Raw genomic sequence first — 26,539 nt, 5'->3', positions numbered from 1 at the left:
AGTGTCCTCCTGAGTGAAAGCAGTCACCCACACAAACCAGACTGCTGTTAAAGCATCATCGCATTGTGCATCTCCAGACTGTCCACATTATCTGACCAACTGTGGCCATGAAAGGTGATGTACACCAGAGTCACGGTGTTTCTATGTGCTGCAACACAATCAGCCCCAAGCCCCCTAGTAAATGGTTATATAGATTCATTACACATGCAGTGATTGATTTGATTCATGAGGACACATACAGTAACATACAAATAATGACAATCTGAATATTTCAAGAAGTTCAGTGTTTGGTAAATGGTGTCAATAATTAGCAAATTAACTCAAAAATCTAAAAATTACAGAACAAATAAGGTTTTTAATGCTACACCCGTAGTTCAAACCAACAAACCTATAATACAGCCTACATCCATGAAGCTCCACTCAGCCTCTCACCCCACTGACAGGGAGGCTGCAGCATGTCCACCACCTAGTGAGTGAGTTAGGAGGTCAGTGGGTTAGTTGTTGGAGACTCTGATCTTACCACTTCATAGACTCTACTGCTCCTCAACTTGGTACCAGTTGGATAACGTGTTAATTGTGTAGTTAGAGGACATCATGGAGACCATTGCATGGACACCTTTTGTATTTGCACCCGGACACAGGAAACACATGTTTAAGTTATGACACTAATAGTTTGTGCTGCTCAAACCTTTGACATTCACTGATGGCTGCTGTGTATTAACATCCATCCATCCATCCATCCATCCATCCATCCATCCATCCATCCATCCATTCATTCATCCACCATCCATCCATCCATCCATCCATCATCCATCCATCCATCCATCCATCCATCCATCCATCCACCATAAATCCATCCTGTCGCTGGAGGGCTCAGAGGAGTGTGCCCTGGAGCGTAGCTGGTAGGAGCCATCACACAGAGACAGGCAGTCATTTACACCTTGAGGCTGTTGGAGTCACCAATTAACCTGCTCATCACTGGATACAGGTGGAAACACACCATGCATCCTCTCGTTAGCAGTTGAGGTCCACCAGATTGTGACAGTATCTGGTTTTGTAATATGAAATATACTGTGTAGAAGATTTGTTCCCATTGTCTCATGTTCAAAAGTCTTCGTTTATGGCTGAGCATGTGCGACTGTTAACATATTCCTAGATTTTTGCAGTTGTTATCTGGGTTTCTCAATTATAACCCAGTTCTGGTGTTTCCACACCAAGTCAAGAAGTGGGCTACTCTGGATCTTCTGCTTCTCCTTCACACACATGCACACTGACTGTCTAACTGAGCCGTGTTCTCTTTGTCAGGTCAGCCGTCTCACCTGAATCACTGAAAACCTCCAGTTTATGGTTTATTCATAATGAGCCATCAGGGCAGAGCTGGACAGGCAGTACGACTGCTGCTGCTGGGTTCAGACGGCTGCTCTGTCCTGATGGAGAGGGCTGTTACACACACACACACACACACACACACACACACACACACACACACACACGCTGCTTGGTGGTTCTAGCTCTAATTGGTCCTCTGGGAGTTGTCGGAGGTCTCGGTGGTTGTCTGCAAGGTGGCAGCACATACACACACAAATACACATGTACAGTACATACACTAACACTGCTGTGTGTATCAGGAGAATAGGAAATGGAAGCGACATGGGAGGACAGGGGCTGTGATTGTCACCTGAAGGTCACCAAGCATTTAGCAGTCGTTGTAAAGACAAAGGAGCAGCAGAGGGAATATCACGCTGGCCTGGGCTGCTGTTCCAAACCGGCTCTGACTGCTGTTGTTCTGCTCATATCACCTTGTTATAGAGCCATTCAGCTGAAAAGGCCACAGGATTGGAGCTGCTTTGTGTGTCTGTCATTCTGTCATGTGCGCAGCTCTGAATCACTATCCGTTTCCTGCGGCTTCATTTGCATCAGGTGGTCGTCGTGTAATCCTTAGATAAGGTTTTACAGTATGTATTAATTAAAGTGGTTCCAAGGAATATGATTGACAGGTTTCTCTTCCTGCATTAGACTGAATTCTTTATCTCTGACTTCGAAGGAGGAGGTAGCTTCAACGGAATAATAACATTACTGCAGTTAGCTGTCCAGTATGTGACGTTTGATCGTAGGACCCTGGGATGAATCAGCTGCGCTGTAAGGATGCCAAACTCTGTAGTAAACAGGTTCATCTGACCATTAACCCTGTCTTCAGTCAGAGAACAGTTTCAGCAAAACTGCTTCACTGAATGATCAGTTAACCTATAATAAGAATAGCTCTATTATTTGAAGTCTTTCATTTCAGTAATTAATAGCATTTTAGACTAAAAGGAGTCTTTTTCTCTACGTCTACCAACCATTGTCAGAGTGTGAATGACTTTCAGCAGGAGCAAAGATCAGAGTCAATGTAGTCACCCTCTGCTTGTGCTTTTGTGGAGCATGTATTTATTATTTTAACAAATAACAAACACAGATGTTAGAATTCATCCTAAATAACATCTCAGCGAAAACAGTGAAAGGCCCACCTGACAGGTTAATATATATGTCACTAGGCAACGCAACAAACGATTCACAACAACATATTTTCATCGTTCATGGTCTTTGTGCACTGCATGAGGTTGATTGAGTCGAACTGGGACGTGTTTGCACACCAGGTCACGGCCGCAGCGGTGACCACCGCTCCTTCTGTAATCGCCACCGCCTCCATCTGCTTTGTGTACATTCTGTTACTTTAATGGTTGCATTAGTACAGTTAAGCTCTGGGAACAGATGGTGCATGAGATCAGCTGCTGCTACATTTAAATAAATGTTACATTGTTACTGTCATCATGTTTAAAAGCTCTGCTGAGCAGAAGATGAGGGAAAGCAGATTATTTGAGAAAACCAGTCTGATAATCACACTCAGTTCATGCTCCACTCAGACAGTTGTTACTGCGGATGTTGCTCCAGAGGCCGTGGAGGTTGGACAAATGGCAAACTTTCATTTCAATGCTGTTAATTGATTGCTGCTAGTTACCTGTCAAAGTATCCGGATGAGGAGTTATTGGCCTCGTTGGAACACGTCAGCTAAGACATTCAAATTACAATAATTACATTAATCATATAATAAATGCATGAGTGTTACATAGTTCCTGACCTTTGTCCTTAGCCTAGCACCAGTGTCCAGTGTGGGATGACACCACAGACTGCCTGAGGAAGGACACGTGCATCTTTTTGTTTACGTGACATTGAAGGATATTATCAGATCTTATAAGCTTAAGCGATTTTAAATTAGATTTTTCATGGTTTCCTATCTGTTCGTCACACACAAATCACCAGGTGAAACAAAAACAAGCGCGACCTGTATGTTACACAGAGAGAAAAACGGTGTTAAGCATGTTCAGTGGAGAAAATGCCCAGAACCAGGAAATGTGACGTTTGACTCGTTGATTGAGGACTGTTGGGCTGGAGGACTCTCGCTCCAGCCATGTTGGCTGGAGGCACCACAGTCCACAGTCAAACAGTCAAACTGCGACGACTGCTCCCTAGTGCTGAGGAAGTGGAACTGATGTGGTATCAACTCAAATCAAACACGGCACAGTAAGTCGAATTAGTTGATTACTCACTGCGATCACTGTTACAGCAGCTTGAAGCTGGTAACGTTTGAATTCAGGCCAGATAGAAGGAGCATCTACAGCGAGGCGCTGACAGAGTGGGAAGATAAAAGCAAGTTTGCTTTCAGCTGTAATTGCTGTGTAAGCGCTGCTTCCACATCCCTTCAGCATGAATGTGTATGGATTTATTGATCACATGAGCAGTTTTAAGTGCACAAAGGCAGTTGTTCAGAGCATGTTTCTGAGCTAAGTCAGTGGCCAAGTCTTTATTTATAGCCAACACACTAAGACAGTTTTCACACTGTGAAACATTGAAACATTGGATTGAGAGAATTGTATCTAATATGATGTGTATTCTATTAGGCTGTGTGGTGTGTGGCACGCCCACAGCTTGGACACGACTCTAACTTTTAATGTTGAGCTGTGTGAATGGGAGGACACATGGTATGTGCCCTGGCTGCACGTGGCTGCAGTGGATTCTTTGATCATATGCTACTGTCGTATCGTCCCTGGCTGAAAGCCACATAGGGGAAAGTTACTGCTGTTGAACTATTAGAGAGTGTTGAAGCCAAATCACTCAAGTCTGAGCCTCTGCAGAGGAGCAGCTCACAGCTATGGAGGAAGAAAGCATCAGAGCTGGGAGGGATGTTATGTCAATGCTCATTTTGCTTGTTCAAAATTAGAAAATATTTTTTGTATGAACTGATTAATACTTGTCAGAATGAATGAATGAATAATTATTACAGGTCAAAATCAAAGAAAGCACATTATTCATTAATACTTGTCTGAACACGCACCTAGGGAAAAAGCCTCACCACTTATCTGTGTCCTGACCCAGTCAGTATCATGCTCTGCCCCCCCGCTCTTTCTCCCCTCCCTCATGTGCATAATAGCACATCTGTTCGGGTGCAGTGAATGATGACCTGTTGGGTGGTGAAGGCTGTGAGTGCATTTGTCATCATTTAGCCAGGCAGAAATAAAACTTTGTTTACATAGAGACTAGTAAAATGGGAATATTCAACATTAGCATAAAGAGGAGATTCAGCTCTGCTCTTTACAATTGTCCAACACCTCGCTGCAGTTTGTCTTTCTAGTGGAACAGCTACTATACACCATGTCTCCCCTTTCACTTTGCTCTCCACACCCATCTGTTGAACGGGGCCGGTCAGTAATAGCGTCTGTGTTTCACTGATCTGACCTAAGCTGCCTCTAAATGACTGCTGCTGCTTTGACAAAGCTTCTCAGAGCACGCTGGTTGGACAGGCTCAGCAAATCCACTGTGTTGCAGCAGTCCCACAAATCTAAACTGTTGTGTTCAGCCATGTTTTTTCTGCGTTTCTTACAGATTTATTCTCCTGCCCATCGACAGGCTATGACTGATAGACTCGTCTTCCAGGTCGAGGCCGTCCAGCTGGGAAGATAGAAGCTCTGCACCGTGTCGACCTGTTGGCTCTAGGACAATGCGGCCTGTCCCGCTGGCTGTGCTGTGGCTCTGTGTGGCCACGTCCCTGGATGCACTGGCCCTGATTGGACAGAAGACGGCAGCGAGAGAGGAGAAGCTGCTGAAGAGGGTGAGGCGAGGGTGGATGTGGAACCAGTTCTTCCTGCAGGAGGAGTACACCGGCAGTGACTACCAGTACATTGGAAAGGTAAACGCTTCATTGTTTCACAGAGATGCATCATCGTGTTTGCTGTTCTTCTAGAACTGATGCCTTTAGACTTCTATGACTGTATATTTTATTTCTGGAGTTTGTCAGAATCAAACTCTTGTGCACTGGCTTCAGATATGAAAGGATGTAAATTTAATAATTAGGCAAAGTTATTTTTTGTGTAGCTGAATGGACCTTTTTAATTAATAATAAAGGAATGATTACATGGTTGCTTTAGTACAGGTGTGTCTGCTGCTACGGCTTTATCTGCATGGAGCTAACATTACTGTTGCTCCCAATCATTACTAATGTACCGCAGAGGCTGCTCTGGCCTGGTTCTGGTCCAAACTCTGGAGTGGACGGCCGCACCTGCAGTACTGATCACAGTAGTGATCCAGCATGAGTCAAGCCATCACTTGTCCTTGGTTCCATTAAACAGTATAAAACTGGGCCAGTTTTAAGGAACATATGCGTGTTTCTACCTTTGTAGTAACGTGAGGCATACTATTCAGAAAAATTAAGCTTAAATGAGGCTTATGGACAACTTTTTAACAGCTGCTGTGTAAGTGGTGCTCATTTAGTCTAAGCTGGCCACGTGTCTCAAACCAAAACCAATGATGGACATGAGTTTGTAGCTGCTGCTGCTCTCCTTCCTCAGGCCCTCACATTTTAAAACACAAACAATTAAATCTCTAAAATTGCTAGTGTGATGTTTTGCTCACCCAAAATTTGAAGGCTCATTGATGTTTGCTGTACAGCAGAACAGAAAGGCTGACAGGGAGAAACGGAGGGAGACTCATATGCAGAATGTCGAGGACACACACCTGTACGTAGGGACTCACGGTGGTGAGTCCCTACGCGCAGACCCCTTCATACTCATTTACATTCTGATAACTCACATCCATCTGTGACAGTTTGCCAGTTTAAACTGCAGCCTATGGAGGATTTCTGCTGCAGCGTCCAAACTATTCCACTGATTAGGTTTTTAGGTTTATGTAAATGTACAGTAGTGAGTAAAGTAAAATTTCCAGGTTTATTTAGTGTGTGTTTTCATTCACATACAATACACAACATACACCAGAGCTGTTCCGCATCTTATACGTATCACTCATCAGTGATGCAAGCTTTACAGTCAAAAGACAGTAAAAATGTGTTGTTTTTCCATCCCAGGAGTTTACTCGTCGAGGCTCTTTCTTTGAGACACTAAGTGATTCAATACTAAAGATTTGGCCTTCAGTCAGAGGGAACAAAAGCACAAGCTGAGACAACAGGAAGCTGTGTTCTAGTCAGTAGGATTCAAAGTTTTACATGTAATATCAAACGAAGTCGGTGAGAGCAGCCCCATTGTCTGTGTCCGACCATGTGTTCATCTCTGTGACTGAGGATAATGCTGCAGCAGGGAATGTTGGGAACCCGCTTGTAGGCTGATTGCTGAGGTTTGTAGAGCGACGATAGTTAGACTTGTTAGTGTTTGATCAGTAGCCAGATGCCGGAGGTGATGTGCAGCTCAGTGTGAAGCTGTGCCTAACAGCACAATACCAGTCAGCTCTGAAACAGAGTTTGCCGTGATTCAGATGAACAGAGAAGCAGCGCACCGCTCCTCTGAGCTGCAGGGCGTCTGCTGGGTGAGCAGATACGTGTCAGGGACAACATATGGTTTCCAGACAGATTAACAGGGATGGGACGAGAATGCTTCTAACATACAACAATACTTATCCAGCGTTCTGCCTCCATCCCTGTTAACGTGAAAGGAATGTGGAGCCTTTATACTAGAGGACATAAACCTCTGAGCTGCCACGTCTGAAATGAAATGAAAATGAAATAAAAGGAAGAATTCTAATTTGTAATTTTTATATTTTTGTCAAAAAGCATCCTTATCTTAAGGTTTAAAGATCTGAATAGTAAGTATATGTGTGTGTACATCACCAAAGTGTAGACTCACCTTCTCTGACTGTTTACTTTGTAAAGTCTCACTGACTGCATAAAGAATGAGTGAACATGTGAATCATAATAATCATAACTCAACATGTTTTATATTGCAGATAGAATCTTTGCTTAGATTGCTGCTTTGCCCACTCTTTATTGTCGCCATGAGCTTCATTAGATCAGCACATAAGATGGTTTCACTTCAGGAGCCTCGTCAGGTTCATTTGTGGAATCAAGTTATAAACACTAGTTAGATAATAGTATAGTTAATGCTAACATTAAATTAACAGATGAAAAGATATTCAGGACAGTGTGTGTCCAAATTGTGCAACTGAATGGAGAAAAACATTTTAACAACTCTTTACTGGGTCTGTGGACACAGTTCTTATGAAAGGAAAGAACTTTAAACAGTAAAAGGAAATCAAACAACAACAGGAACCAGGTCTCCCTGTTAAACTTAAAGGTTGAGATGTTTGAAGGGATGTGTATTGTGATAGAGGGGATAGGTCCAAGTGCTCAACTTAGGCCTCTAAGTTCTAATAACTGGCCTCTGTGTGTGCAGGTCCACTAAACTCACCCAGTAGCTAACTGTTATGGCTCATCTGTCCCTTTGCTCTCAATCTCGTTTTTATTCACAGCACACTTGTTAGGTCTGAACATCTCTACTGCAGTCGGTACACAACAACCTGCATGAGATCTGCTACACCAACTGGGCACAGTGGTCAAATTAGGGCTTTTCTGGTATGAATGCGATGCCACTGACAGCATGAACATGATGAAAATCATCAGAGGCAGCAGTGCATATAACACTGATGTGGAACACATATAAGGACTCCAGAAAGCATCCCTGCTCTGAAAATGTCTGCAGGCTCCATCAGCTTGTGTTAGGTGAAAGCACGGAGGTGTTGCAGCCCAGCAGACTGACAGATCAAATCAGACTGAACACTGCTGGAGAGAAGAGGCAGCAAAGATCAAAAGGGAAAGAGGCAGGAAGAAATGGAAGGAAAGGCCAAGAGTGGGGTAGAAGAGGGAGCAGGGAGGGAGGGCAGAGGAGATGAGGACAGAGGGGAAGGAACAGGAAGTGTAGGTTATGTAAGGTTGTAGACAGAAAGAACAACAGGAAGAAACACAACAAAAGTCATCTATGAAAAAAAGACGCAGAATATTCTAATACTAATGTGTGTAATGTGATTACCAAGTAGCAGTAGCTGATGATGGCAGATACTCAGAACAGCTGACACAGACAGTCCAGCTTTATTAGTGAATGACGCCAGAAGAGTCTTCTGCATCATTATTAGGCACTAGGGTTTTTAGAGTTCTTGTCACCTTAAACAATAGGCACTGAAGTCTTGGTTTTGGAAAATGGAATTTACCATAAGAAATAGCTGCCTCCCTGCAGACAGTCCCACAATAGACGATGGATATCAAGAACATAAGTTCTCTTTAGGTAGGCAACGTAGAGCTGGGATACACCTCCCGTGAACACAGACTGCATCACTGCATCCAACAACCTATTCAACAAGTAGTTTGGCTCAAGGGCTTTTCTAACACAAGCACGCCCAGAGGTGAAGGGACAAAATCTGGACATACTCGGGACAGCCAGGAAGATGGACGATGTGGAGCAGGAGATCATCCACTTTGAATACTGTATGTGTGTGGTGGTGGGGGTGGGGGGCGGGGGGCAGTATCAGCAGTGAGCAGGAAGAGCCTGAAGGGATCATTTGCTTTTTGCTGCCTTTGTGTAGGCGCGTCTAATTATCCCTCAGTCTCATCAGGACTGTGTAGAGATCCCATTTAAAGCTGTTTGCTTGTTCCCAGGATCATCCATCATCTACTGAAGCAGCAGCATATTCAGCCCAAGCAGACTCTGCTTTATTAAATACAGTATTCACCACTGAAGCACTCAGCTTTGTAGCACCTCATGGGAAACTTCGCTTTCTTTTACCACCATTGGCATCAAACCTTGTGGACGACTGCTTAGAGCACAAGCTGCATCACACACAGAAGGAGCTCACGGTACCGACTGTATTGTTGAGATGTCAGGATGCTTCAGACCATCTAATCTGAGCCATGTAGCCTCTAAGGGTCCTGACATGTCCATCTGATGCCCAGTTGGTTTGTGGTGACTTCAGAGATGTGCTGTAGCACCAAGATAGTGATACTAATACTGTGTCTGTGGTTCTGTACGGAGCAGACGTACAGTATGCAAATGCAAGCCTTTTAATGGTACCTGAGACTTTCTGTGGTGACAGATGTTTTTCATACAGACGGTGTTCACTTCTCAGGTGCAGCTAAGATGACTTTGCCTGTTAATGACTGAGGGTTACGTCATAGTGAGTCTGTCAAAGCGTCACAGTGTTTACGCCACTGACAAACACAGGTCACCTAGTGGGTCAAGCGTCTGTTGCTTTACTGTCTGTGGAGCATGAACTCATGACAGGGTAAAAATAGGATCCTCCCATTGTCCACCCAGCATCACTTACCCAGTGAAGCCTGCAGATTCAGGCTGAGTCAAGCATCCATGGTCCATGGACGGTGATGTAAAGATGCAAGATGAACAACACAGGGTCCACAGAGTCAGAGCTCCCACACAGGAACATGCAAAACCTTCTATCAACCACAGTGAGAGGAAAAAGAGAAGCCATGAAGGCTCCTTCTCTCTGCCTCCCACACACACACACACACGCACGCACACACACACACGCATGCATGCATGCACGCACACACACACACACACACGCATGCATGCATGCACACGCGCACACACACGCACACACAGATATAGGTAAAATCAAAGGCTTGAGCCTAACACCTGGCCTGAAGGATTAAAAAGGGATGAAGCGATGGAAGGTGAACAGGAGCCACTTGAGGTTGAGAGATTGGAGGCGGAGGTTGTTGCTGTAGGTATCACAGCAAAAGCAGCAGAGCTCAGAACAAATGTGATAGAAGTTCGGTCCTTCGGGCAGATCACAGGCTGGGCTCTGGGCCTCCAGCTCTTCATTCTCTACCACAGCTTTGCTTTTAGAAGCCTCTTGTTTTCATCTCAGTCTGGAGCTTTATGAACTCTTCACCATGACGTGATCCCGCTCTGCTCATCACCATAAAAGTAACATCAGGCTAAAATATGGCCCGTCTCCCAGGTCCATTCAGAGGGAGAGCGCAGTGGGACTAGTGAGCACTCAGTGTTCCTAAACACCAGCTGTGATGATGGTGAGATGTAACTTGCGCTAATTAAAAAAAGTGCTAACATCACTCTGTGTTTATGTAGGTCATTCATTATATATAAGTCAATTATTATATATAGCTGACAGTAGAAAAAAAACAGTGTTACCAGATCAAAGGTGGGTTAGAGGGAAGATACAGGAGAAGGAGATACATTGTTAGCATTGTACTTTACCTTTTTCCTCAGACAGACAGTAGTTGACCAACAGGACCACAGTGCTGCTTGTAGTTTGTTGTTTGCATACAGGACATGTAGCAGTTTTCAAAAACGGTTTCTTAATAAAGTATGGTCGTTTAAAAAAATCCTTAAATTATTAATCCTGAGCTCGTAGCCACATTGTCCTAAATCTGTGTTCAGATCAAGTTCTGTTTTGACCTAATCCCTCCTCCTGCGTCTCCTTAAAGGCAGCACCATGGAGCCCTTACACACAGCAATACAGTATCATTAAATGAAAACATAAGTAAGAATAATAATATTAAAACACAAGATTCAGACTAAAAACCACATTAAACACAACTAAAAACAAGTCTCTGTCATAAGAGAGACTCTGACTTACCACATCTCTACAACTACTTCCTGCTGAGGGGACTGTGGCAGCATGTGATCAGTAGTTTTCTGGCTTGTTGGACATGTACTGTAGTGTTGCTCTCTACATAATACATGACATACTTATTGAGTGGTTTCCATCTGCAGCTGCAGTCCGACCAGGACCATGGCAACGGATTGGTGAAGTACGTGCTCTCGGGGGAGGGCGCCGGCACAGTGTTCGTCATCGACGAGAACAACGGCGACCTGCACGCCACCCGCCGCTTGGACCGCGAGGAGAAGGCCTTCTACACCCTCAAAGCCACAGTGGTGAACAAGCGCACCGGTCACAAACTGGAGCCGGAGACTGAGTTCGTAGTGAAGCTCCACGATATCAACGATAACGAGCCTCAGTTCAGCAGAGAGGTTTACACTGGCAGCGTAGCCGAGCGGTCCGACATCGGTAAGGACTTCACCGGCACCGCGGGGGTGTTGCGTCTGTCAGCAGCAGTCATGTTAATGTGGACGTCCCTGCAGGTACGTCGGTCATCCAGGTGACAGCTACCGACGCTGATGACAGCATGTACGGGAACAGTGCCAAGCTGGTCTACAGCATTAGCCAGGGACACCCCTACTTCTCTGTGGACCCCAACACAGGTATGTGGACAAGCATGAGCACACAGAACCAACGAGTGCTGCTCACTGCTGTAGGCTCAGGCTGATCACATGACCTAATAACACAGTACTGGACGGAGCAGTAAAGCTGCCGTCTGTCTGGTTAATCAGCTGCTTGGTCAGGACTCGTCATCAGCTCTTCAGTCAAACCGTGAACCACCACTTACAGCAGCAGTAGGTGCCTCTAAACAAGTCACCATTTTCATTAAAGGAGGGGTTTGCTAACAGTGCGAGTTTTTCTCTAGATCACTATTTCCAGTGATGAAACTCCACAGCAGAATAGCTGCAGATCTACAAATTCTTTTATAACAGAAGTGTTGTTGCATGCCAAAACAAACATCGGTGTAGAGCAAGTCTATTCAGTTTTAGAAATGTTTATATGTCTTGTGCCAATTCGACTAAAAGGATTTAAAAGATTCAGGATTCAAAAGTCTTCAGGACACAATGAATTGAAAAACATGGTGAAGAGTCCTTGTCAGCGGTAAACAGTCCAGGTTGGGGTTCAGTTCAGGGGGCGTGACCTACAGTAGGTGATGACACAAGAGGAGATAAAGAACAAGCCTGTAACATAAAAGGAGCAGGGATCAACCAGACTTCACACTGTCACACTGCATTTAAAGCCAACTAGTGATGAGAATACAGAAACACTCAGCTTCAACAACTGAAGATGGTTGATTATTGTCCATGTTCTTGTGTACAGGTGTGATCCGCACAGCGTTGGGTCCTGGCGACATGGACCGGGAGCAAAGGGAGCACTACCAGGTGGTGATAGAAGCCAAGGACATGGCTGGACAGAGGGGAGGGCTCACAGGGACCACGGTGGTGAACATCACCCTCAGTGACGTCAACGACAACCCGCCCCGCTTCACCCAGAGTAAGTGTCAGGACAGGACGGAGCAGGAGGTGTGGGCACTACTGGCCGCAGCTGGTTCCTTCACTTACCGTTCCTTCAGACAGTGAGCGAACGGTGTTACGATGGCAGTACGCGCCTGATTCAGGGTTTGTGACAGCTGCACACTGTTTGAAGTCACGTTAGCTCAAAGTGACATTTCCAACCCCTGCAGGGGATGAAGGGATGCAGAGGCCGGCACAAGCGTTTCAGGTGCCCTTGAGCAAGGCACTCCATGCTACCCCCCCTTTCCCAATTGTCAATGACAGTCCTCCATGGGGATTATTAAATAGAAAAAACAGATCTGTGGTTTCAACTGTGGAGCTGTTTCTGTCCAGCAGTACTGCACACATCAGGCCAGGATGCTGCTCTGCACATGTAGCTCCCAACTCTCCCACCATAACTCATTCATCCGTTACAGCGGGAGCCTCATCCATTCAAAGAGTAGCTGTCTCTGCTGCAGACGTGGAGGTTGTACCAGCTGTGCCTGTCCTTTCATTATTTCTTCTTAATGAGTTCGTCCTAATTAATCCTTAATCACAGCAACGGTCCCACTGTCAACATGTGGGCTTTGTACTAAGCAGCAGAATCTCCAGACTCAGCTGGGCCTCACACTCTTGAGCTTTTCCATCATGCTTTAAACGATAATAGGCCAGAGTTCAAAAAACTCAGCTAATCAGTTAAAGAACTCAGAAGTCCTGTAAAAAGGCTGAGGCCATGAATGGAACTGGACCCTGTGGGATCCTCTGAAGGGAGCCATGCAGCGGTTTATTACAACGGATTAGCTTGTCCAACTTTGCCATCTAATGTTCATGGGTGGAACTAAATCTATAGGTCTGACACTTGCAGTGATTAGATGTGATGCAGCAGCCCTTGCCCTTGCAGTTACATTGAAGTACGGCACAAAATCCTTTTTGTGCCCTACTGTCTAATCATCATTGTGTATCAGATCCTCCTCCCCTTTGTTCTCGGTATTGCTTCCATCTCTGCCTCATTCATGTCGCAGGCTCCGTTAGCACTCATTCACTCCATTAGTGGTTAGGGCGGCTTGGACCGGTCTCACAGTAAAGGCTGCTGGCTGACAGCTGGACTCCTACTCACATAAGGACCAGTTATAGAATGTTACTCTTACACATATTACACAATTAGGCTGTTTTCCCTTGCTTTGCATCTGCTTCCTTTTGGTCTTTGCCAAGTAACAGTTCGTGGGGCTTAACCTTCCTTCACCCCTGTGGTCGCTGTAGCTGTTGGGAGTAGGAGGCTGATGATGGAAGCAGCCTCAGGTTCTTACTTCACAGTCTCATGTCGTTTGCATCCATTAGGAGACTTTTCACGTCTGTGTTTGTGAGAAGGAAGAGTAGCAGCAAGTAGCTGACATCAAAACACCACGTTAGCACTTATTCCAGAGAACAAAAGGAAACCTAAACTCACCGAAGCCTTTTAACGATCGTCAGCAGTCTGGCAGAGGGATGTTCCCCCGCTTGGCTTCCATCAGCGGTTACCACAGCGTCGTTTGTTCTCCTGTCTACCTGTCTAACCATCCGTCTGATGTTTTTTTTGTTCACCATTTATGCTGTCATGCATTTTTCCTCTTGGTGTCTTTGAGATAATGTAGTGCAGCTACTCTAACGGCTGGATCCATCTTTACTGGGACTTACTGCAGCTGCTCTGTTACAGGATCACTAGACTAAAGGTGGTGATGGTCATATTTATCTGAATGGTTCTTAACTGTCTCCAAAGGCCCCATTAGGCAGATGCTTAGTGGGGAAAATGACAAAATCCTCCTCCAGGATTTAAGAAAACTGGTTTGTAGTCTGTTGTACAGCAGTAGTCTGTTGTAGTACAGCACAGAGATACAAGCTGTAGAAACATGATCGTAGACATACAGTAGACGAAGACAAACAGGGGGTGTGTGAATGTTGGCTGAGCAGTGAATGATGAACGGTCAGGCAATGTGGCTTTGACTGCCACCCTGCTGGTTACTGTAGGTATCTGATCATTTATTGAAAATAATTTCCTAAACCTGAAGGACTGGAAACGAAAAGCACAGACAAGGAGATGGAGAAGTGGAGGAGGTGAATGTACACTTTACACACCAGTAAAAACCTTAAGCCTTGTTTTTACCAGTTGGCTTTAATGAGGAATTACACACACACTCAGATTTAATGCATGAATTAATAAATAAATGGTATTAAACACAATTTAACAGTTTTATGTGGATCAGCAAAAAGTTCCGATTTAAAACACTGTGCATGTGACACGATGAGAAATGATGCCACAGGCGACAGATGCTACCTTCTACAGATGTCATGTGGTGACAGTGGAGCGGCTGTGAAGGCTGCTGGCTTCACACCTGACTGGTGGCTGACAGGCTGACCTGGCTCCAGCCACCACAGGCTGAGCAAATCTGTCCCATTAAATATCAGCCTGTACAATGCAGCTCTGCCTGGCTCCTTAACGCCAGGGAACAACCCCACTCTCAAACTACAGTACGTCTGAAAACATGTTGCATTTCAGTGCTAATGGGAGCGTGTTGTAATTTTATATAATGACAAACAATGACAGAACTGACCTCGATGAATGGCTCTGATCAGATTGCTCGTGTCTTGATAAACCCATGGCTGCTCATGTGCTTTCAGGTATTTACCAGTTCAGAGTTCCAGAGTCGTCCAAGTCTGGAGCCACAGTAGGAAAAATCCAAGCCACCGACAGAGACATTGGGAGAAACGCTGAGATGTTCTTCACTATTGTCAGTGGAGACGGCATGGACATGTTCGAGATCTCCACGGACAGGGACACGCAGGAGGGGGTCCTCATGGTCAGCAAGGTGAGAGCTGCTAACAGCGACTGTATGAGCACCTGGCGCTCTGGGTTCAGGTGTGGGGCGCATACATGGCTTCCTTCACCACATGTTGAGTAGTGGGGGGTGCAGTAAAGGTACAGCAGGCCAACGCTGCCTCCATGTTGAAGCCTGATGCAGACAGCTAGGTGCTGTTGGCCTGTTGTAGGTATGTCATGGCACTAAATCACAGCTGTATCACCAGCATAAAGCACATAGTTGTGTTTAAAGTTTGAGCTACTGTACTGCATATTCTACACATCATGTTTCTATAAAGTTACTGTAGAATAAGGATAAAGTAGTGAATCTCTCACATCTTTCTACTTATGAGGATCCTGTCCATGTTTTACCTGCTGCACTGTGAAATATGCAAAGTCTGAGGAGGCTGATGGTGAAAAAACAATTATTAATCTACACCAACGCCACAGACGCTCCTTGAGCCTTTGCTGTGGGCACAAATGCAGCAGGCATATGCCTCTAGTGACATACAACACAACTATGTTTAAAGCTCTTTGTTTGTCTTGCTGGCACCACCTAGAAAAAAGAGTTCATGTGATTCTGTCAGCAGGAAAATGTCCATAAATCAAGTGGGATGGCTCAGCTTCTGAATGGCTGCTGCGAATTTCTTGCTGGTTACTAGTGGATGTTGTGTTGGTCCTAACAAAGTTACATCAAAATGACTGTTGTTCATCTTCAACTGCCGCTCCAGCATTTGCTTCATTCTTTCTGCTGCCTTTGTTTGCAGTCTCTGGACTACGAGAAGAAGTCGTCGTACACAGTGGAGGTCCAGGTCCAGAACACAGAGGTGAATCCTCGCTTCATGTCTGCAGGCTCTAAAGACATGGCCACGGTGCGGATCAGCGTGGAGGACGTGGATGAGCCTCCGCTGTTTGACAAGGCCAGTTACCGGATGGAGGTGAAGGAAGATGCAGCGCCAGGCGTGGCTGTGGGCTCGGTCAGCGCCATGGACCCAGATGGAGCTCGCAAGATGCTCAGGTGAGCAACCTCCTACCGTGTAAGAAAAGAAGATCTGGAATTGATGGTTTCGACCCTTTGTGGTCCTTTATCAGCCTTAAACAGGAAGTTCCTGTTTCCCTGTAGCTGGCACATCTATTTTAGTAGAACAGTGAAGCGAGTCTGACTTTAAATGGGCTGCCGCTCTAAAGGCTGCTGAGGTTGGTGGAGATAGAGTGAAAAAGGGGAACGAAAGTGAAGTGAAAAGATCCAGTAGGTGGTAGAGTGATTATAAGACTGTACAGCCGAGTGTGAAAACTGCTGAACACATTGTAAACACAAAGCCTGGCTTCCAGGCTGTGTTTAATCCCTGCTGCTCTCTGCAGAACCGCTTATTACGCTGCTTGGCATTAGCATCGCTTGTACTGCTGGTAATTGTGCATTACTCAAACGGAGCCTGCTGCATCCTGGGAATGTTCTGACACCTACAAAATGAAAAGCCTGCATCTCTACAACTAGCTGTGTTGCAGTAGCTGCTGTTACGATAGCTGAAACTTTTCTGATTTGTGTTACTGCCTAAACACTAATAGGACAAAACACGCTGAGGCAACGCAGAGGAGTGAAGGGGCAGTAGCATAGTATGCTCAGATGATGATGATGATGATGATGATGATGATGATGATGATGATGATGATGATGATGATGGTGATGGTGATGATGATAATGATGGATGAAGTGTGCATAGTGGGTAAACTTATGAGGAACCTGTACAATTAAATCCAGCATAGGATCGTCACACACACACACACACACACACACACACACACACACACACACACACACACAAACACACAGTGTGTTCGTATTGCTCTATGAAAGGAGTCGGTCCAGGTTCAGAATCTCCTCTTTGACAGGCAGGAAAAGACGGCATCTCACTTCTATTATCTGTGAAGTGCTCTGAGTCTGTGAATAGCTGCATTCAGCAACTAGTTAAAAATAGAGCTGACTCTGTGAGCAGTTCACAGACAGCGGGAAGAAGCCGTGATGCTAACAACAGCCTTGCACAGAAGAGGACAGAACACAGCAGTTTCAGTGCAGCGGGTCCAGCATCTAAACTGCATTCTCTGTCCTGAGGTGGACTCTGAAATTGACTCTCTCATCTCCTCAGGACCAGCACATTATTCTACATCTTCACCTCACTTTGTACCTAAAGCCATTCATGTGAAATCCTCTTACTTCTGTTAACACAAAGAATCATGGCAGGATTTGGACAAATACTGGTATTTGGTGTCACCTAGAGAAGACAGTGTGAAGACACGTCTGGTCCACTCAGCTCAGTGTAATGGTTAGATGCAGAGACCAGCTCCATCTTAATGGAGCAGCCAGACCTTAGACATTTACCTGAATTGATTGATTTCATACCTTTGATTTTAGCTGACCATGCTCCCGTTCAGCAGCCGTAGGCGGAACAGAGGCTTCCATGGATGGTGACGCTTATAATGTAGGTGTGGATCAAAGCACTAGACTCACAGGAAAATAACAACATACAATAAATATAAATTCAACCCTTATGTGTCATACCTTTAAGTTTCACCCAGCATTCCTCTAAGTCTTCTTCAGCCACTAAAGATGGTGTCCTTGGCTTTCACATGGTTACAAAATACAGTGCCATAAAGACAGTGGACAGTACCTGACATAATGTGATATGCCTCATATGTGACACAACAGCATCCCAACCTGCTGGCCCAATTTAAGTTTGAATTTTATGTCATTTGTGTAATTCACATAATTCACCCTGAGGCACAGAAGAGTGAATCCCACTTGTGCATGTGTGGCGGTTCCCCTCCTCTACTTACCTGAAGAATAGTGGGAGATGATTGGCGGAGGTGATATACCTCCTGTAGGAGCACGCAGTGGAAAGGCGCGTGTTGGTGTTTCAGTCATGTGCTGAGAAAAGAAGCTGAGCCGGTCCTTTTACCTGGACCGGCAGTCACTGATGGTGATTGTGAGTACTGCAGCCCGATGAAGTTGGACTGGCGGCCGCCATCGTTCGTGTTTGACTGCTGCGAGTTAAGGAAGGAGTGAATCTGGCTGCCGGCTGATCGGTGCACTTTGTTGTCAGCTGAATTTGACCTCTCCTGCGTCGTCGCTGCTGCCGCACAACTTTGTTGACGCGCTTCGCTGTCTGTTTTAATAAATTAATCTTCTGTGTCATCCGTCTGTATTGTGGCTGCTCTGCTCGGTGTTATCGTGTTTTTAATAGTTGGGACTGGCGCTTTGGTTTATTTACAGATTCCGAATTTTACTGTCTCTTTACTGTTGTTTGTCTTTTTTGTATTGCATTTTTTTACTTTATTCTGTTTTTTACATTACACCGGTGTCTGCCGTAGTGGAGAGTGGAGCAGAGAGCGGGCGCACCGGCAGCACCGGTACGGTCCAGGAGTGGGGGGGCTGTGGAGGAGGCGTTGCATCAGCCTCCACTGGTAACTGCATGAAGGACCAATGCAGCAATATCTGGGCAGGTAGCATGACTTCAGTGTCAGTGGTTCTGGAGAACAAACAAACAGGAACAAAAAACACGGGACAGTTTAAGGGCTCAGCCTGATGTGACTGCACTTCAGCTTCATGCTCTCCTAGTGTTAATGATGTCAGTCTCAGTAAGCAGTGCGCTTTAGTTTTGGGTTCAGAGCTATTTTCCTGCCTAACAGATATTGTGTTTTTTAGGTCTTGGTTGTTAAGTTGGTTAGTTTGTCAGTCTTTAGCTGCATAAGGACCTGGTTGGTGAGTTTCTTTGTCCATCGCCTGGCCACCACTTAGATAGTGAGTGCCCCACAGAAATAACAAAAACCATAGGATAAGGTAATCTTTCAATTTTCAGATAGTCCAAAATGTGTGTGATGATGAATTCAAGAGTATGTGATCAGATTCTTAGACCGCGTCCCCTCAGGCCAATAAGGAAAATCAGTAGTTCCAGAGTGTGATTCACAAAGGCTTGGCAGAAAATAACACACAGAGCATGACAGGAACATGGGAATCTTTCAGACTTCAGGTCAGTGAAGTCTGCAGCTTGGAGGTACTGGAGAACAAAACACAGGATCTGAGGCAGTAGCATGAGACAATCTGACAGGGGAGTGACTTGAGGGTATAAACAGACTAAGCCTGGTCCCACGTCGACAGGGATGAACCTGAACTGGAGGCTTGGTAGCCAAGGTTCCACCAGTGGACCAGCGTTCTGATGGGAGCATAAGGAAGCAGCTTTATCCATACTCCTCTTAAAACAGCAATACCAGCATTACTTTGTTTTATCCCTAACGTTCACTCTGTTATGCTGGTTTCAGATACTCTATCGACCGTCACACTGACATGGATCACCTGTTCAGCGTCCATCCAGGGAATGGCTCTGTGTTCCTGCTCAAAAACCTGGACAGAGAAGAGAGAGCCTGGCACAACATCTCAGTCATCGCCACTGAGTTGAGTAAGTCCAAGAGGGATCCATGATGTATAAGACATAGTCACATGTATAAGATGTAACTAGAAGTAGAAGCTCATATATGCAAGACTTTATGTGGAGGAAGCTAGGTAAGGTAGTAGGTAGAAGCACAGACATGAGAACAGAGCTCCTGCAGATAAAAGCTCCAGAGGAAGAACCTCTGGGTATTTGTTCCTTAAGGGTTAATGATCCTTAGCAGAGATGTAGAGGGATGTTCCAACTCTCTGAGTCTTTGTGGGTATCTTCTGGTTACATCCTGCTGCTGCTAGGCACGGATGATTTCAAGTTCCTGCAGTAAGAAAGCATTGTTCTGCTTTTGTTCTGATTGACTTGTTACTTTGGAGTTCAGTTCTCATTAAGATCAAACCCTTAGCTTCCACAAACGCACTGACTCCAGCACAGTGTGAAATGGAAGCTTGATTGGTTTCCCAGCTGGGACTGACACACACTGTGAACATCACTGTTCACCATTACACTCATCACAGTGTTCTGCTTTCTTCTTTCATGTTGTGGTGCAGAGTTCAAAACTGTATTTATACATTATGTGAAGAAGAGCAGACATTAGCGCTGCCCACTGCTGGCTCCCACCTCCCCTCATGGTGTTTGTTGTGCTCTCCTTCTAGATAATCCTCGTCAGTTCAGCCACGTAAGCGTCTACATTCGCCTGTTGGACATCAACGACAATGCTCCCGCCTTCGCTGCAGTTTACGAAACCTTTGTGTGTGAACGAACCAAGACTGGAGAGGTACTGGAGCTCTAGCAAAGACATCCCTCAGTCAAGATTTCACAGCACCTCACAACTCCTTACAACACCTCGAACCTTCTCATACCTCCTCACATGAGATATGAGAAGGTATTAATTCTATTACACCTTGTGTGAAACATGATTAATGTTATCATGGGTGCTGATAAGCTACGACTATGCCTACAGTACGAGGAGGTTTAGTTAGACAGTGACTAACAGGTCTTTGGCCCAGATAGACCTGGTGTGACCCAACAAGTACATGGGCCTGTTCTATCAACCTTTTTAATATATTATAGCACTGTGAACACAGAACATATGATGTGTGATTTTATCATACAGAATGTTCAAAAAACAGGTCTGTAGAGAGTAGTGCTGAACAAAGACATTTGCAGTTGAAAACATTTGCATCACTGCTAATGCACCACTACCAATAAAACTAACAGGCTGTTAAAAGCTGAACAGTACATAACCACTGTATGACTGTGGTACCCTGATGTTGAAGCACACATAAGAGTCAGTGAGTTAGGGTTAGTGACTTGTGAGAACCTGAGCGTATGACAACTTAGTCGCTGCCTTTAATTCACTGCATACTGGTTTCTCTCACAGCGGATCCAGACTGTGAGCGCTGTTGATGCTGATGAGCCACAAGGAGGAAACAAGTTTTTCTTCAGCCTGGCTCCCGAGGGGATGTACCGAAGCAACTTCACTGTGCGAGACAATGGTGGTAGGTACAGCAGCTCCAGACCGGCCGCAGTGGACCAACATAATGTAATGACAGAATGAAGTGGTTTGAGCCATGCCGAGCTCTAACTAACCTCTGTCCACGTCAGATAACACTGCCAGCATCCTGACGCGCAGAGCCAGCTACAGCCGCCTCCACCAGAGCGTCTACCTGGTCCCCGTGGTGATTACAGACAGCGACTACCCTGTGCAGAGCAGCACCGGCACCCTCACTGTCAGGGTGTGCACCTGTGACCGGGAGGGAAATAAGGAGCTGTGCAATGCAGAGGCTCTGAGCAGCTCCCCTGGCCTGAGTACTGGAGCTCTCATTGCAATCCTCCTGTGTGCCATCATATTGCTGAGTACGTATGGGGAACCATCATTTATCCCAGTAATGGGTTGAACAACAAATGTTAAGCAGACAAAGCGTCCAGGAAACCTGTAGAGTGTTAGGGTAACTAGAAGTACAACCTGTGCCACAGATCAAACCACCCACTGCACAGACACTGCTAGGTTCTGAAACCCATTTACATGCTAATGAACACAGAATCGGAGAATGACAGATGGAGAAGGAAGTGTGCCATGTTTGATCACTCTGTGCAGTGCTGTAAACACAAGCAGCCTCATCAGCTCTAATGGAAAACAGCTGCAGACTGTATGGAAACGACGGCATCTCATCTGCCACCACATCCACTGATCCTCTCATTCACACGGTGGTCACAGTCCAGGGAGCTGCTGGAAATACATATGTATGAAAGTACAGTTACTGCAGGCTTAGTGGACACACACACACACAGGAGGCAGCCACTGCTGTAATACAGTGTCCACACACACTGGTAGGTTAAAAGCAGTAGAACTATTTTAAGTAGATATCAGTACTTGATTAGAACAGGGCTCTGCTCCTGTTGCTCTCCTTCTGCTAGTGTAGCGTTTACATCGCTCCTCCTCCACCACAGTGTTTGTCTGCAAGCTTCAAATCCTCCTTGTCTCTTAGGGAAAGTTGTTACAGACACTCCCAAATGTCCTATATACCGGTTGTGTACCCGCCTCTTGTTTGGAGCATTTGTCTTTCCATGCAGGCTCCATCCTGGAGCTGTGACAGATTGGTTCTGGGTGTTGATCCAGATTGGTTATGTTTGCTGAGCATCCTTTGGGGACTATAAGAGAATAGCGTCCTTCTTCTATAGCATTTGTCTGTTCGTGTGTGTAGCCAGCCACCTTTGCAGGTAGTAGAGATAATGATACTGGCTGACTGCCGACAGGTGCACTTAACAACTCAGATCTGAGTATGCTCCATTTGACTGAACTTTAAATTGTCTAATTCTTCATTGTTTTTTTTACCCTGCAGTGATCGTTGTCCTGTTCACGGCGTTAAGGCGTCAAAGAAAGCAGGAGCCTTTGATCATCTCCAAGGAGGATGTCCGGGACAACGTAGTGAGCTACAACGATGAGGGCGGTGGCGAGGAGGACACCCAGGCCTTCGACATCGGAGCACTGCGGCACCCGGAGGCAGCCGCTGCTTTGGATGACTGTGCCAAACAGAGGCGAGACATCATCCCCACTGATGCCCTGCTGTACCCCCCCAGCTGCCGACCCACGCCCACTGCCTCTGGCCTCATCATGCCCCCGGTCAGCATGGTGTCACGAGATAATGGGGACGTGCGCCACTTCATTAACCAGAGGGTCCTGGAGAACGACTGCAACCCCACAGCTCCACCCTACGACTCGCTGGCCACCTATGCCTATGAAGGCACAGGCTCAGTGGCCGAGTCCCTGAGCTCACTGGGCTCAGCTTCATCGGAGACTGAACACGACTATCACTACCTGAGTGACTGGGGGCCCAGGTTCAGGAAACTGGCCGATCTGTACGGGGCAGAGGACAGTGACTTCTCCTAACACACACAGTCCTACCACATGAATATTCAGGGAGAGGAAAGAAGATCTAACAACAAGCTTTAAGAAAATGTTGGAACATGCACATGAACATATGGAACATGGGACATTCAACAATGCCACCTACTAAGTGCACATGGATCCATGTGAAGAAACGTCCCACAGTAAACATGGACGTACAGCAACTGTAAATCAACCAGCGCAACGGTGCTGCCAAAGAACCTGAAGGCCTGTTTCAGGCCTAAATGAAGTTTGAACCAACGCCGAACTCCGTTCTGTATTGAGGATTCTCTTGTTACCTTGCTGTGATTGTTGAAGGGTGCTCTGTAGTGTTCTTGTGGCTTTAAATGTGCTGTCGGAGCCAAACTGACTGAGTGTTGGTCAGTCACCAAAACCAGTGTAGTTATTTCCAGGCTGGACAAGCTGCAGAGATGAAGAGTGTTGTTTTGACTAAGTGTCCTTCTGCTGCCCTGAAAATGAACTGACTGGGGGGTCATGATTCAAATGACTGCTGTGTCACACGACCATTCCAGAGGGATCCTTGGTTGGAAGTGGTATGAGAACAGGACAAGTCTGACTAAATGCACTGATTTCCTTCTGTTTACACAGAAGCCATGTGTTTGCTGCATCGTTTCCTTTTTGGGTAAATTGTACTAAGAGTATGCAACTGCTGTAAAATGTTTTCTGACCATTGTTTCTTCAGGGCAGTCTCATTGACTTCACCAACTTTTCCACCAGGCCACATTCAGTTTCAACTGGTTCACAATCACTGCTTCATTTTCACAGCCAGTAAATGGCTTTAGGCAATAAGTAAAGGCTAAAGCTAACAAACCCTAATGTTGATGGTACAGTAATTGGACTCAGTCTGTTTAGAAGCTTAACATTGTCTCCAGCAACTACACATAACAGCTCAACGTGTTAGACCAGTTATGTTTTGACATGTACTTGTACTTGATATTCATGGGTGCAGTGCAAACACAATGACATCACACTGTTTGTATAATGCTTTAACCAGCACTAGCCCTGGTCCAACCCCAAGAACACCTGCAGACCACTGAACATGCGTTAAACACAATCGTGTCTGATGACGGGTGTTCACAGCTCTGCTAGTGTAGCTGTGCAGTAACCTGGACAGCTGGTGCTCTCATTCTCGTGCTTCCACAGTCACTGCTACACTGATGCTACCCAGCTATGAGCAGGGAGTACACCTCCACCTACAGCCCCTCCTGGCTCTGTCCAGTTTTCACCAATGACTTTACCTGTACTCAGCATAAGAGCTCTGACAAACTCACCTGTTACTGCAGTCAACAGACCTGTTCAGCCTGTTATCAGTCACGACAAAGGCATGTTTATAGAAGAAATCGTGTTTTAAGTGGCAGCCATACTTTACAGTCACAACTGCAGCTTGAATGTCTTTAATCACTGGTAACCTTATTTTTGTGTAATATTTTTGCTTGCACCTATTTCCCATCATATAAAGATATGATCTAAGTCTTTTCTGCCAGTTTCTTTGATGTGCTGGTTTGTTTATTCAGCCCATTCTTTGGTGTCGTTCAGTAACATGTTGGTCTATAACTACTGAGGGACAAACGTCAGCCTCAGTGCTGTGATTGAACAAAAGCTGCAGTATCATCACATCCAGACTTCTTCAGAACTTTGGTTGTTTGATTTCACATTTTGTTCCAGTTGTATTTTGTGAATGTTTGCTGTGAAGGCTTCAAACTCAAAATTTTCACATGTTCTTGTTTATATGGGTCCATTAATTTTGTACCAAATATTTATAGGAAAAATAATGATATTCATGGAGGGACAAGAAAATTCAAATATTGTCAAGCTCTGTTTTTTAATGTGTGAATCTTTCTGTGGGCAGTCCACCGTCCCAATATGATGATGTATAACAAGTTGTTTAATTTTCTCAAAATAAACTTTTACAGTTAAAAACTTCCTTTGTTTAATAAACAAGGACAATGTGCGGGAAATAACAACTCCAAAGCAAAGAGTAACCAGATTTAGATGCCACTTTCCATCTGCAGTCCTTGGGCAGGTCACATTATCCACAACAAATAAAGTCGTAAAAAGCACCCAACACTACAACAAAACTAATCTGTCATACCCACAGACACACACCCACATTACAAAATACACAATATACTGTACAATATGTACATTATCAAATTTAAACTCCAAAACCACACATTAACATTTTATCAAGGTCATCCAACAATAACTGTCTAAAAACACTAAAAGCATCCATCTAACCATCCATTTTCAGCCGCTTATCCAGGGGCTGGGTCACAGGGACAGCAGTCTAAGCAGAGAGCTCCGGACTTCCCTCTCCCCGAACACTTCCTCCAACTCCTCGGTGGGACCCAGGCGTTCCCAGGCCAGCTGAGAGACATAGTCCCTTTTGAGGCATCCAGAACGGCATCTGAAACCGTTCTGTACATCGACATGCATTACTGTAGGCACCGCACCGATCCTACTCACCACCAGGTGGTGATCAGATGAGACGACCATAAAGTCTAACATTGACCTCCAGCCTAGGGTGTCTTGGTGCCATGTGCACTGATGGGCACCCTTTGTTTAAACATGGTGTTTGTTATGGCCAAACTGTACCTAGCAAAGAAGTCCAAAGACATAACACAACTCGGGTTCAGATCAGAGAGGCAGTTCCTCCCAGTCACGCCTTCCCAAGGTGTCACTGACATTGCCCACGTGGACATTGAAATCCCCCAGCAAACTGATGGAGTCCCCAGTTATAGCACTTTCCAACACTCCCTCAGAGACTCCAAAAAGGCCGGGTACTCCACACTGCTATTTGGCCCATAGGCACACAAGACAGTGCCTATGGGCCACCCTCTCTTTCACTGGTGAAAACACCAACATGTGGCAGCTATGCTGGGGAGCTAAGAGCAAGCCCACACCAGCCCGCCGCCTCTCACTGTGGGCAAGATTAGATTCGATGAGAGCCCAGCTACGTGTGGAGGTGAGCCTGAATATTTCTAGCCAGTACTGCTAAAGTTCCTGGACAAGCTCAAGCTTCTTCCTCCCCAGTGACGTGACATCCCATGTCCCAATAGCCAGATTTGTTGTCCAGAGATTGAGTTGCTGAGGCTCCAGCCTTCAACTGCTGCCCCATCTACTTTGCATAAACCCCCTACGGCTCCTTGTGCGGGTGGTCGGTAAACACGTGGACAGCCCCATGTTGCTCCTTTAGGCTATGCCTGACTGGGTCCCAGGGGAAAGGGCTCGGATACGATGGTAACCCTGGGTCTGGCTCCTGTGTTATATTATTTATAGAGGGGTTTGTGAACCACTCTTTGCAATGGGAGACCCTATCAGGGGCATTAAGCCCCCAAAAACATAGCTCTAAGGGGCCTCCGAACACACAAACTCCTCTATCAGAATAAAGTGGCAGTTCATAAAGTACTCAAAG

The 26,539-nt window shown here is 45.6% G+C and overlaps 1 protein-coding gene across 1 annotated transcript in view; it reads left to right on the top strand.

The window, feature by feature from the left end:
- cdh6 (cadherin 6) overlaps positions 1-25,044 on the top strand; it is a 30,496-nt gene extending 5,452 nt beyond the window's left edge. The window contains exons 2-12 of the mRNA XM_029132057.3: positions 4,921-5,224; positions 11,067-11,361; positions 11,436-11,555; positions 12,274-12,447; positions 15,102-15,289; positions 16,047-16,297; positions 19,594-19,730; positions 20,369-20,490; positions 21,097-21,214; positions 21,321-21,572; positions 22,559-25,044. Coding sequence (XP_028987890.1) covers positions 5,036-5,224; positions 11,067-11,361; positions 11,436-11,555; positions 12,274-12,447; positions 15,102-15,289; positions 16,047-16,297; positions 19,594-19,730; positions 20,369-20,490; positions 21,097-21,214; positions 21,321-21,572; positions 22,559-23,106 — 2,394 coding nt within the window. The 5' untranslated portion in view covers positions 4,921-5,035 and the 3' untranslated portion in view covers positions 23,107-25,044. The remainder of the gene's footprint in view (positions 1-4,920; positions 5,225-11,066; positions 11,362-11,435; positions 11,556-12,273; positions 12,448-15,101; positions 15,290-16,046; positions 16,298-19,593; positions 19,731-20,368; positions 20,491-21,096; positions 21,215-21,320; positions 21,573-22,558) is intronic.
- The last annotated feature ends 1,495 nt before the right edge of the window (positions 25,045-26,539 follow it).

The sequence above is a fragment of the Betta splendens genome, chromosome 17 (genome assembly GCF_900634795.4).
Source record: "Betta splendens chromosome 17, fBetSpl5.4, whole genome shotgun sequence".
NCBI classification, from domain to species: Eukaryota; Metazoa; Chordata; class Actinopteri; order Anabantiformes; family Osphronemidae; genus Betta; species Betta splendens.
Note: the sequence above shows the minus strand (reverse complement) of the source record. Positions and strands in the feature narration are given on the sequence as shown.